We start from the raw sequence: 13,667 nt of genomic DNA, 5'->3' as shown, positions 1-13,667 counted from the left end.
AGATAGTTCTTCAAGATGTTCAAACGTTCATAGATGACCAGAAGGGTCAAATAAGAAATCTGTGTTTGTAGTGCGTGCAACAGATCAGCACCTCAGGAGTAAATATCAGTTGGCTTTTATAGCAGATCATAGCAGGTGCGGTAGATAGGGAGGGAGATATAGCTGTCAAATAGGGAGAGGGAGCTAATACCTGTCGAATATTTGCTTCCTCTGTCCTTGGAGAATCTCAATTGTATTTCCTTGATTTGTTGCATCCTCTCTCCTCGTCTCCTTCTCAAAAACCAATGGGATGAGAAGGTCAGAGGTCCCTCCCCTCTCACCTTCTTATCCAATGAGTTTTAAGAAGGTGTGAAGGAAATGCAATTGAGATTGTCTCCTTGTTTCCTCCATTTCTCACCTCCCTCTCAAAGCACATTAGGGGAGAGGAGGAAACGTTCCTCCCCTCGGGCTTCACTGCACTTTCGAGGAGAGGTGTGGAGTGGAGGAGACAAGAATGTGAAGTCTCGTTTTCAGTTTACTGATTTTATAATTTTTTTCATTTTCGGTTATTATTGTCAATTACTTTGACAAAACTTATTATTATTGTTGTATTAAATTATTATATAAACTATAAAACAAATATATAAATGCTGTTCATGATAAGAGCGTCTGCTAAATGACTTAAATGTTAAAATGTTAAATGTTCATCTTTTCCATTCTTCTGTTTACCATAGCTATAAATGATAGAGAAGTTGACCAAAGCACAAACAGACCTGGGTTCTAGGCATGACAAAGAAACATGCAGTGTCATGCCTAGTAGCCAGGTGACATTTTGAATGACATGTAGATGTTTTGTTGCTAGGAGTTATGGTCTCATTGTGCCCATCTAGATTGTTATTACTGTAACTACACATGTAGTAATAATTACATGTATATCAAACCATTTTGACCCTGATGTTACAAATTGGCCCCTTTTATGTCTAGAAAGACCCATATCTGATGTTAGTGTAGCTCCCATTGAAGAATACTCTTGAGTTCTATTAGATAAGTAACTCTCCAACCATGTGATGTAAAATCCTATCAAGTGAGTTATGATCAATAACATAAAAGGCTTCACTGAAATCTAAACATAACAGCTCCAACTATCATCTAATTATCCATATATTTTAGCCAATCATCAGGGATATGAGTCAGTGCAGATCAAGTTGAGTGCCCTTCTCTCTATGCATGCTTTTTAGAAAGTTCTTCGTTTTTTCTGCTGGTAGAACAAATGGAACGGGCCAACCTCCTGCTACTGTTGCCATTGTTCTTTTTTTTAATTTGATCATTGAAATAGTGATGATGTGGCCTATTATTCCCTGTACAATGCATAGGAAAAAGGGAACAATGTCATTTTAGGTTTACCCATGTCTTGCTGCAGGGACAGTGGGATTAACGTGACTGGACCATCATAGGCTACGTCCCAAATTGAACCCTATTCCCTATATAGAGGGCCCTGGTCAGTGCACTATGTAGGAAATAACATTTGGGATGCCGCCCACAGTCCCCATCAAGATTACTCTGTTCCAACTGTTAAGCTTAGAAAAGCTGTGGTGGTTATGGCTCCAGTTCTGAACAAAACACCAGTGTCGCGTAGAGGGGCAATATAGCACTTGTATATTATTTGAGAAAGGAGAGAAGTGAAACAGAGGAGGTAAAAATGGGAGGGTGAATAAATATAAGCGTTGAGAAAGGATTAAGTGTAAGTGCGAGCTATCATGATAGTACCCCAGGAACCCTGATTTAGAATGCTTAAGAGTGAGGCTAGAGACCTCCCGGGTGGCGCAGTGGTTAAGGGCGCTATACTGCAGTGCCAGCTGTGCCATCAGAGACTCTGGGTTTGCGCCCAGGCTCTGTCGTAACCGGCCGCGACCGGGAGGTCCGTGGGAAGACGCACAAGTGGCCTAGCATCGTCCGGGTTAGGGAGGGCTTGGCCGGTAGGGATATCCTTGTCTCATCGGGCACCAGTGACTCCTGTGGCGGGCCGGGCGCAGTGCGTGCTAACCAAGGTTGCCAGGTGCACGGTGTTTCCTCCGACACATTGGTGCGGCTGGCTTTCGGGTTGGATGCGCGCTGTGTTAAGAAGTAGTGCGGCTTGGTTGGGTTATGTATTGGAGGACTCATGACTTTTAACCTTCATCTCTCCCGAGCCCGTACGGGAGTTGTAGCGATGAGACAAGATAGTAGCTACTAAAACAATTGAATACCATGAAATTGGGGAGAAAAAGGGGTAATATTAAAAAAAAAAAAAAGAGGTGAGGCTTGTGATTTAAGTTGAGGCCCACTAAGTGTAAATAATTTTCCGTATAGTAGGCTGTCTTACATAATGGAATGATGGAATGGAATGATTCATCATAAATGTGCATTTTGTTATGGTGAAAATTTGCTTCTCCAACGTCGACGTGAAACCCACATCGCGCCGCCTATGTTAAAAGGTATTGCGTGTTAAAAGTGACATGACAAACCTTTAGGTCTAGGCTACTAGGCCCACAGAGATCAAATATTAAATGAATAGGGATTATATAGGCCTGTAATTCTATAATTAAACCTAGGCTATAAAAAAAATAGTGTGCGTTTTGTAACGGATGTTTTTTGTTTGACATACATTTTTAAGTAAGAAATCTGAGTCTCAGCATCACTCTGTTACTGTGGAATTTGCCACCATCGACCCCTGAAAATCTTACAATGGAGTTGATCGTGACAACCAACCCCACATTCCATGTGACAACCATCCCCCTGAATGCTAATTAAGATGTTAGTTATCACATGGCTTGACCTAGGAACTCAGAAGTAGGTTTGAATATAGCTCTCCCTTTTCCTATTTTCAAATGTTCATCGAAACTCCCATAATTCAAACAATTACAATGAAAATACTTAATTTTTTTACTTTCACCTATGGAAATGCATAAATTCCCCTCACCTAAATTTTTTGTCATGCTGACATGAATTGACCAGGTGGATGATTCAAACATTTTGACCTCAAAATTATTACACAGCACCATTTAGATTGGGACTAATTAACACTGTGACAACCAACCTCGGTCTTCCCTACATTTTGCTGTGTGGATGGCCCCAACGGCAATCAAACCCACAATTCTAGCACAGATAGAACAATGAGACAGATAATTCACCGGATATGTAAATGTGAAGCATCTGGTTGGCGTTTCAACTCACTACCAAATATGGTGATGAGAGCAAACCCAGTGGCCGGCAGTGGGAGAAGATGGAGCGAGATCGATTTTGGCTGATATTCTGCAAATGTTCTCATCGATGAAACATTTGCTCTCCATTTCTGTTTCCCAAATGAAAATCTGTAACAAACAGTGGACTGCGTTTTGTAGATTTTACCCTTAGCCAAGTCTTTAAATAATTGCGTTCTTTAGGAGTGCAAGGGCGAATTGAGTTATTGCACACGTGCACTTCAGAGTAGGCGTTCCCTAACAGAAATATGCAAATAAATGTTGGCTCTTCCCACCTTTCTAGTTCTGCCCACTATGATTAATTTGCGCCCATTGGAAATGGTTGGTCTATCTTGGATTATTTTTTTTATTTTTTTTATGATTTTGGCGTTGCAAGCGCCATGGTCTACCAACTGATCCACATGTTAGTTTTTTTGCTTTTCAGAGTATTCAGAGTAAGTTCTGCTCCCTAACCTGTGACGCTGCGGGTTACCTAGGAGATGGCCTGCGAGGGATAGGTTCCAAGTTCCTCAGGTCGTCCCAGATGCTGACATCATGCTCCGAGTGTCCTACGCTGTTCATAGACGCTGACACCGTGAGTAATAGATCAGAATTTACTAATTATATTCTATTCCTGTGTAATGGGTGTAACTTATTTTATTTTGGTAGATCAGCAATTAATTCACTTCTATACTTCAGTTTTATAATTAGTAGTGTAATGCAATGCCAACATGTTTTATATTATGTATGTACTGTATGTATTGTGTATATGTTTTGCTGATGTACGATGTTCTCATGCACAATCTTATTAAACAATAACAATGTGTCATTAGACCACTCTTTTGGTCACCCCAAGTATAAAACAAAATGGTTTTCATTCCCCAGGTCATCTCCTATGGGCTCCTGGAGAAGATTAAATTTAGTGTACTGGAACTCCAAGAATATCTGGACACTTACAACAGCAGGAAAGAAGCAGCCATAGCTGTAAGCCCTGATACATGAGTTGCTGTTATTACATGTTTTAAATACACCCGGTTACCACAGTCACCTTGGTACTGCCCGAAGAGGATGGACTCGGTGTCTGGTTACTCTCGAGGTTTCTTCCTGCTAACAAGTTTTTACTTACCACTTCCTCTTTGTCTCAGCTGAATTACCGCATCCCTGAGTTACTTTTGTGACAACTGTTGATGTTGAGTGCTTTATACCTTTGATTGAAGTAACAATGTTTCATCAACTCATCATTTCAGAATATGATGTTACAATAACTCCCCTTTCCTGTCCCACAGTGGTTAACCAACTGCAAGGCCACCTTCACCATAGGCAGTGGGGATGTCATGATTACCAACCAGCCGGGAGAATACGAGGAAAAGGTAGGACCTCTGCCCACGGGTGTGCTCGCATACTCCCTTAAAAGAACTAAGCTTGAAAAAAAGCGGCAATAGTACTATTTGTCCATCTTGAGATATTGTAGCCACTTTTCAAAATAGTCTGAATTAACGTTTTTGCCAAGGAGATCTTAAGATGTTTGGTGCAGTATTTCTCAAGTGAAATGATTTGCATGAAAATGAGTCTTCTCTCGTTGAATGACAACAAACACTTCATTTAATAATCCTTACTGTTGACCAATTACCGATGAAGGGGCATAGACGTTGGCTACCAACTTCAGCTTGCCTCAAACATCCAAAGACCAAAACTAACAAAAACGTCACAAAACGTTGTCATAGTACACTGAACAAAAATATAAATGCCACAGTTTGGATGCACTGAGACACCGTGATGGTATCCTGAGGCCCATTGCCGTGCCATTCATCCGCCTCCATCACCTCATGTTTCAGTATGATAATGCACGACCCATGTCGCAAGAATCTGTAAACAATTCCTGGAAGCTGAAAATGTCCCAGTTCTTCCATTGTTTGCATACTCGCAAGACCCATTGAGCCTGTTTGGGATGCTCTAGATCGACGTGTACGACAGCGTGTTCCTGCCAATATCCAGCAACTTCGCACAGCCATTGAAGAGGAGTGGGACAACATTCCACAGGCCACAATCAGCAGTCTGATCAACTCTATGCAAAGGATATGTTGCGCTGCATGAGGCAAATGGTGATCACACCAGATACTGACTGGTTTTCTGATCCACATCCCTACCTTTAAAAGAAAAATAGATATCTGTGACCAACAGATGCATATCTGTATTCCCAGTCATGTGAAATCCATAGATTAAGGTCCAATTAATGTATCTCAATTGACTGATTTCCTTATACTGTATAAACTAACTTGATAAAATATTTGATATTGTTGCATGTTGCGTTTTTTATTTTGTTATTGGTTAATGAGGCCTCTTGTTATTGGTTAATCAGATACTATTCGTTTTGTAGACAATGGCAAAGATGAGTGACATGAATAATGCTTACTTATTGAGACTTTGTGGCTAAACTAACCAATTTGTTCTCACTAGTATTGCCTATTATGTATGCTAAACTGACAGTATAACCCAACATAAAGCTGTATCACTTTGATATTTCTGGAAATTGTCATGTTGGAGAATGATAGATACTAGAATTATGTTTTGTCGAGTAGATTTCAGATACAGTGTGTTCTATTTCTCTGTATACTGTTCTCACACATTACTGACATGAGAGGGGACTTCAGATTAAATCTCAACTGATCCTTTCACATTTCCTGCCTTTCGATTACTCTGTGGCAAATCTGTGAGTGAAATACTTACATTTTCTCCTTGAATATCATCAGAACCTCCAGATTTGAGCTTGTTTCTGGGCAACCCCTGAGTTGCAGCACATCACATTGACTCCCTCATCCCAATGTGTAATGTGGCCATTTTGACTCTGCTGGGCAGGGGAGCAATAGGCTATGTGCTAGTCTGTTAGTGCTATCATGCCAACTCTTGTCAGTCATTGTCATGTTTGGCTTGACAATGAGCAAAGGCAAGAGTGTATATATACACAGTTCTGGGACCAGGCTAGGGAAGCAGGTTCTGCTAATACACGGATACATCAGTAGCCTCTTCCCAGATCTGTTTGTGCTGTATTTGACACGGCAATGACTATAGGAGTTGGCTAACACAAACAGATCTGGAACTTGGCTGATACATTTGCAGAAAACATTAAGATTTTTTTTATATAATCCCAAAACATCCAAATTAAAGATATATAAATGTCAGCCTTGTAAATATTGAGTGAAATATTAAGTCAAGTTTAAAATGGCTTTGAGACTCCCAGCAGAGTCCTAGTGCATTGAAGAAAGTGACAAGGCAAAACTGCTTACTTGTTTGGCTTTTTTTTAAATCACACAACCACCTGGCTTTCAGTCCCTAGACTGCAGCTGGTCCTCTCTCCTCACTCGCACTCGCATTCTCTCCCTCTCTCTGATTCTCCGTCTCTCCTCTCTCTCTCTCTCTCTCTCTCTCTCTCTGTTCATGTATCAATAAACTTATAGCGTTTTATGACTAAGGCTTATACTGTTCACCTAACCCGGACTGCCGATGGTTGCATGCCTGCTGTTGATTTTCGATGTCTTCCTTTCACCTCTCTCTTGTCTTGTAACACGCTTGCTTTGTAGCAAATGGAATTTCTGGCAGTAAGTTCAAAATGACTTATTCCTATTTTCTGATAGTGCCCTGTCTAAATTAAGCTGGGCAGTGTCTCTTGCTCACTGTTAAAATTCTGAAGTAGTTTAAAAGGATAAAATAAAATGTCCTCCCTTTATACATTCATACTACTTATTCATGTTGACCCATTGTGATTTTTGTATTAACTTTTCTTTATTCAGGGTAGCCCACAAAAATGTTCTCACAACGTGAATAACAATTTAGATTACAATTAAAACGAGCTGCATTACAATATCTTTTTTATTTTACAAGTCAGTTAAGAACAAATTCTTATTTACAATGACAGCCTAGGAACAGTGGGTTAACGGCCTTGTTCAGGGGCCGAACAACATATTTTTTAACTTGTCAGCTTGGGGATTCGATCTAGCAACCTCTCGGTTACTGGCCCAACGCTCTCACCACTAGGCTACCTGCCGCCCCATATGACACATTGGCGGTGTTACCAAAGGAAATTGCCTGGCATCCAAGATGCTGAGTTGGTGATAACAGGTCTTTGCAAATTAAATAGGCCTACAACATTGTACCATGGCTAAACCTAATGCTTCTTGGTGATGTCAATAACACTACTAAAGCCAGCATTACTAAAGTAACATGCTGTACCTTCTTTTGTTTCAGTTGAGAAACCAATAGGCTAGGTCAAAGTGTAAAATAAATTGGAATGAAATGAGCATAGAGTATTTCAACACAACAAAGTAATACAACTTGAACACGCCATTTTGTTTGTGTGTTTGTGCAGCAACTGGAGCTGTGTCAACGACTCTACAAGCTCCACTTTCAGCTGCTGCTGCTCTTTCAGTCCTACTGTAAGCTGATTGGGCAGGTCCATTTTATCAGCTCTGTCCCAGAGGTAAGACTGTTGGAAGTGCCCAAAATGGCAACCTATTCCCTAATATATTGCACTACCTTTTTTGACCAGAGTGCCATGGACCCTGGTCAAAAGTAGTGAACTACATAGAGATTAGGGTGCCATATGGGATGCATTCATTGTCTATGGTGATATAGACAGTAATCTGCTTCATTAAACAAATACTTTGAGACATTAACATTGTGTTGAGCACTTAAAGGAAAGGTTCACCCATTTTTTTTTCTTTTTATATTGGCTTTGTGCATCATGAGTGTTCTATCGATTCCTTAGGCCATTTAATATTTTCACGTGTATCAGAGTTATTGGCGTTAAAGCAGGCAGAGATCCGGTTGGTATGACGTAGCACTTTGATAAAGTCACTCTCACTTCACTGGAAATTAATAGGAATATGACTTTTAGATAGCGAAAACGTCTATCATACATGTCCGATTTCACTGCTGGCCAATGTCATAACTCAGGAGGATGTCTTCTTTCGAAAGGGATCCATCTGAATAATTTCGGTTCCTGAATCCTTTCACAGCATTATAAGGCCGCGTTGTGACAATGACTTATCAATAACCCAAGCACAGATCAGTTAATCCCTACTATTATGTCACTGAGTTGTCATAATCATTCAGCAAATGTACGTTATCCCAGGGAAGTTGGCAGACAATGTAAGTAACCTAATTTTACGTACCTATTGTTCGCCTAATACCTTTTTTGCACTATTGGTTAGAGCCTCTAAGTAAGCATTTCGCTGTAAGGTCTACACCTACACATCTTCAATTAAAATTTCAGAGCTTATGTCGCGACCGTTTGAGGTAGATGTTGGCAGATTGTAGCAGATTGCATCATTCTGTCATTGCACCACACTATCACATACATGTGTTTAGCGAAATACTTATGTTTCTAGCTCCAACAGTGCAGTAATATCTAACAATACAAACAATGTAAAGGAATGGAATTAAGAATATATAAATATTTGGACGAGCAATGTCAGAGCGGCATAGACTAAGATATAGTAGAATAGGATAGAATACAGTATATACATATGAGATGAGTAATGCAAAATATGTCAACAGTATTAACGTGGCCAGTGATTTCATGTCTATGTATATAGGGCAGCAGCCTCTAAGGTGCTGGTGATGGCTATTTAACAGTCTGATGGCCTTGAGATAGAAGCTGTTTTCAGTCTCTTGGTCCTAGCTTTGATGCACCTGTACTGACCTCGCCTTCTGGATGGTAGCAGGGTGAACAGGCCGTGGCTCGGGTGGTTGTTGTCCTTGATGATCTTTTTGGCCTTCCTGTGACATTGGATGCTGTAGGTGTCCTGGAGGGAAGGCAGTGTGCCCTTGGTGATGTGCTGGGCAGACCGCACCACCCTCTGGAGCGCCCTGCAGTTGCAGGCAATGCAGTTGCAGTATCAGGTGGTGATACAGCCCGGCAGGATGCTCTCAATTGTGCATCTGTAAAAGTTTGATGGTTTTAGGTGCCAGGCCAAATTTGAACACGCATCCTTGTGGGGCGCAAGTGTTGAGGATCAGCAAAGTGGAGGTGTTTCCTACCTTCACCAACTGGGGGCGGCCCGTCAGGAAGTCCAGGACCCAGTTGCACGGGGCGGGGTTCAAACCCAGGGCCTCGAGCTTAATGATGAACTTGGAGGGTACTATGGTGTTGAATGCTGAGCTATAGTCAATGAACAGCATTCTTACATAGATATTCCTCTTTTCCAAATGGGATAGGGCAGTGTGCAGTGCCATGGCAATTCCATCGTCTGTGGATCTATTGGGGTGTTAAGCTAATTGAAGTGGGTCTAGGGTGTCAGGTAAGGTAGAGGTGATATGATCCTTGACTAGTCTCTCAAAGCACTTGATGACAGAAGTGAGTGCTATAGGGCGATAGTCATTTAGTTCAGTTACCTTTGCTTTCTTGAATACAGGAACAATGGTGGCCATCTTGATGCATGTGGGGATAACAGACTGGGATAGGGAGTGATTGAATATGTCTGTAAACACTCCAGCCAGCTGGTCTGCGCATGCTCTGAGGACCTGGCTAGGTATACCATCTGGGCCAGCAGCCTTGCAAGGGTTAACATGCTTAAATGTCTTACTTTTACGTTGGCACAGAGAAAGTGAGCCCACAGTCCTTGGGCCGCGTCGGTGGCACTGTTGCCCTCAAAGCGGGCGAAGTTGTTTAGCTTGTCCGAGAGCAATACGTCAGTGTCCGCAACGTGGCTGGTTTTCTCTGATTGTTTGTAGACCCCCCCCCACATACATCTTATGTCTGAGCTGTTGAATTACGACTCCACTTTGTCTCTGTACTGACGTTTTGCCTGTTTGATTGCGTTACGGAGTGAATAACTACACTGTTTGTATTCGGCCATCCCCTAAACCCTTTCTGATGAACTCAGCGTGTCAGTGTATAAATCAATGTTATTCTCAGAGGCTATACGGAACATATCCCAGTCCGCTTGATCAAAGCGATCTTGAAGCATGTATTCCAATTGGTCAGACCAGTGTTGAATAGACCTTAGCATGGGTACTTCCTGTTTGAGTTTCTGCCTATAGGAAGGGATGAGTAAAAATAAGTCATGATCTGATTTGCTGAAGGGAGGGCGGGGGAGGGCTCTGTAGGCATCCCCAAAGTTGGAGTAGCAGTGATTGAGTGTTTTTAGCAGCGCGAGTACTACAGGCAATGTACTGATAGAACTTCGGTAGCGTTTTCCTCAAATTTGCTTTGGTAAAATCCCCAACTACAATAAATACGGCCTCAGGATATGTGGTTTCCAGTTTGCACAAAGTTCAGTGTAGTTCCTTGAGGGCTGTTGTGGTATCGGCTTGAGGGGAATATACACGGCTGTGACTATAACCGAAGATAATTATCTTGGGAGGTAATATGGTCGGCATTTGATTGTGAGGTATTCTAGGTTGGGTGAACAAAAGGACTTGAGTTCCTGTATGTTATCACAATCACGTCATGAGTAGTTAATCATGAAACATACACCCCCACCTTTCTTCTTCCCGGAGAGTTCTTTATTCCTGTCTGTGCGATGTACTGAGAACCCAGCTGGCTGTATGGACGGGGACAGTGTATCCGGAGATAGCCATGATTCTGTGAATCAGAGTACGTTACAGTCCCTGGTGTCTCTCTGGAAGGATATCCTCACCCTGAGCTCATCTACTTTATTGTCCAGAGACTGAACATTAGAGAGTAATATACTCAGAAGCGGTGGATGGTGTGTACGCCTCCTGAGTCGGACTAGAAGTCCACTCCGAACACCTCTTCTCTGCCCGCAGCATCTTCTCTCTAAAACCACACATCCATCTGAAGGTGATGCTTTATCCTTTGGAATCACATAATTACCAGTTGAACAGTAGACATCTTGAAGCCATCGAGGAAATCAACAATTCTTTCACAATAGCCGGTTTTGAGCTTTACTGTCAAAAAATCAAATCAAATTTATTTATATAGCCCTTCGTACATCAGCTGATATCTCAAAGTGCTGTACAGAAACCCAGCCTAAAACCCCAAACAGCAAGCAATGCAGGTGTAGAAGCACGGTGGTTAGGAAAAACTCCCTAGAAAGGCCAAAACCTAGGAAGAAACCTAGAGAGGAACCAGGCTATGTGGGGTGGCCAGTCCTCTTCTGTCTGTGCCGGGTAGAGATTATAACAGAACATGGCCAAGATGTTCAAATGTTCATAAATGACCAGCATGGTCGAATAATGATAAGGCAGAACAGTTGAAACTGGAGCAGCAGCACGGCCAGGTGGACTGGGGACAGCAAGGAGTCATCATGTCAGGTTGTCCTGGGGCATGGTCCTAGGGCTCAGGTCCTCCGAGAGAGATAAGGAGAGAATTAGAGAACGCACACTTAGATTCACACAGGACACCGAATTGGACAGGAGAAGTACTCCAGATATAACAAATTGACCCCAGCCCCCCGACACATAAACTACTGCAGCATAAATACTGGAGGCTGAGACAGGAGGGGTCAGGAGACACTGTGGCCCCATCCGAGGACACCCCCGGACAGGGCCAAACAGGAAGAGGGATATCTTCAACCACCAACTTACCATCCTGAGACAAAGCTGAGTATAGCCTGCAAAGATCTCCGCCATGGCACAACCCAGGGGGGGGGGCGCCAACCCAGACAGGATGACCACATCAGTGAATCAACCCACTCAGGTGACGCACCCCTTCCAGGGACGGCATGAGAGAGCCCCAGTAAGCCAGTGACTCAGCCCCTGTAATAGGGTTAGAGGCAGAGAATACCAGTGGAAAGAGGGGAACTGGCCAGGCAGAGACAGCAAGGGTGGTTCGTTGCTCCAGAGCCTTTCCGTTCACCTTCCCACTCCTGGGCCAGACTACACTCAATCATATGACCCACTGAAGAGATGAGTCTTCAGTAAAGACTTAAAGGTTGAGACCGAGTTTGTGTCTCTGACATGGGTAGGCAGACCATTCCATAAAAATGGAGCTCTATAGGAGAAAGCCCTGCCTCCAGCTGTTTGCTTAGAAATTCTAGGGACAATTAGGAGGCCTGCGTCTTGTGACCGTAGCGTACGTGTAGGTATGTACGGCAGGACCAAATCAGAGAGATAGGTAGGAGCAAGCCCATGTAATGCTTTGTAGGTTAGTAGTAAAACCTTGAAATCAGCCCTTGCTTTGACAGGAAGCCAGTGTAGGGAGGCTAGCACTGGAGTAATATGATCAATTTTTTGGGTTCTAGTCAGGATTCTAGCAGCCGTATTTAGCACTAACTGAAGTTTATTTAGTGATTTATCCGGGTAGCCGGAAAGTAGAGCATTGCAGCAGTCTAACCTAGAAGTGACAAAAGCATGGATTAATTTTTCTGCATCATTTTTGGACTGAAAGTTTCTGATTTTTGCAATGTTACGTAGATGGAAAAAAACTGTCCTTGAAATGGTATTGATATGTTCTTCAAAAGAGAGATCAGGGTCCAGAGTAACGCCGAGGTCCTTCACAGTTTTATTTGAGACGACTGTACAACCATTAAAGATTAATTGTCAGATTCAACAGAAGATCTCTTTGTTTCTTGGGACCTAGAACAAGCATCTCTGTTTTGTCTGAATTTAAAAGTAGAAAGTTTGCAGCCATCCACTTCCTTATGTCTGAAACACATGCTTCTAGCAAGGGCAATTTTGGGGCTTCACCATGTTTCATTGAAATGTACAGCTGTGTGTCATCCGCATAGCAGTGAAAGTTAACATTATGTTTTCGAATAACATCCCCAAGAGGTAAAATATATAGTGAAAACAATAGTGGTCCTAAAACGGAACTTTGAGGAACACCGAAATTTACAGTTGATTTGTCAGAGGACAAACCATTCACAGAGACAAACTGATATCTTTCCGACAGATAAGATCTAAACCAGGCCAGAACTTGTCCGTGTAGACCAATTTGGGTTTCCAATCTCTCCAAAAGAATGTGGTGATTGATGGTATCAAAAGCAGCACTAAGGTCTAGGAGCACGAGGACAGATGCAGAGCCTCGGTCCGATGCCATTAAAATGTAATTTACCACCTTCACATGTGCCGTCTCAGTGCTATGATGGGGTCTAAAACCAGACTGATGCATTTCGTATACATTGTTTGTCTTCAGGAAGGCAGTGAGTTGCTGCGCAACAGCCTTTTCTAAGATTTTTGAGAGGAATGGAAGATTCGATATAGGCCGATAGTTTTTTATATTTTCTGGGTCAAGGTTTGGCTTTTTCAAGAGAGGCTTTATTACTGCCACTTTTAGTGAGTTTGGTACACATCCGGTGGATAGAGAGCCGTTTATTATGTTCAACATAGGAGGGCCAAGCACAGGAAGCAGTTTAGTTGGAATAGGGTCCAGTATGCAGCTTGAAGGTTTAGAGGCCATGATTATTTTCATCATTGTGTCACGAGATATAGTACTAAAACACTTGAGCGTCTCTCTTGATCCTAGGTCCAGGCAGAGTTGTGCAGACTCAGGACAACTGAGCTTTGAAG

At 42.4% G+C, this 13,667-nt stretch overlaps 1 protein-coding gene across 4 annotated transcripts in view; it reads left to right on the top strand.

Moving 5' to 3' along the window:
* Window positions 1-13,667, top strand: part of LOC135552472 (protein furry homolog) — a 250,025-nt gene that overhangs the window by 206,909 nt on the left and 29,449 nt on the right. For all 4 annotated transcript variants that reach the window (XM_064984132.1, XM_064984129.1, XM_064984130.1 and 1 more), the window contains exons 58-61: window positions 3,643-3,792; window positions 4,083-4,181; window positions 4,484-4,567; window positions 7,561-7,671. In XM_064984132.1, coding sequence (XP_064840204.1) covers window positions 3,643-3,792; window positions 4,083-4,181; window positions 4,484-4,567; window positions 7,561-7,671 — 444 coding nt within the window. The remainder of the gene's footprint in view (window positions 1-3,642; window positions 3,793-4,082; window positions 4,182-4,483; window positions 4,568-7,560; window positions 7,672-13,667) is intronic.

This window comes from Oncorhynchus masou, chromosome 13 (genome assembly GCF_036934945.1).
Source record: "Oncorhynchus masou masou isolate Uvic2021 chromosome 13, UVic_Omas_1.1, whole genome shotgun sequence".
In the NCBI taxonomy this organism is placed as follows: domain Eukaryota; kingdom Metazoa; phylum Chordata; class Actinopteri; order Salmoniformes; family Salmonidae; genus Oncorhynchus; species Oncorhynchus masou.
Note: the sequence above shows the minus strand (reverse complement) of the source record. Positions and strands in the feature narration are given on the sequence as shown.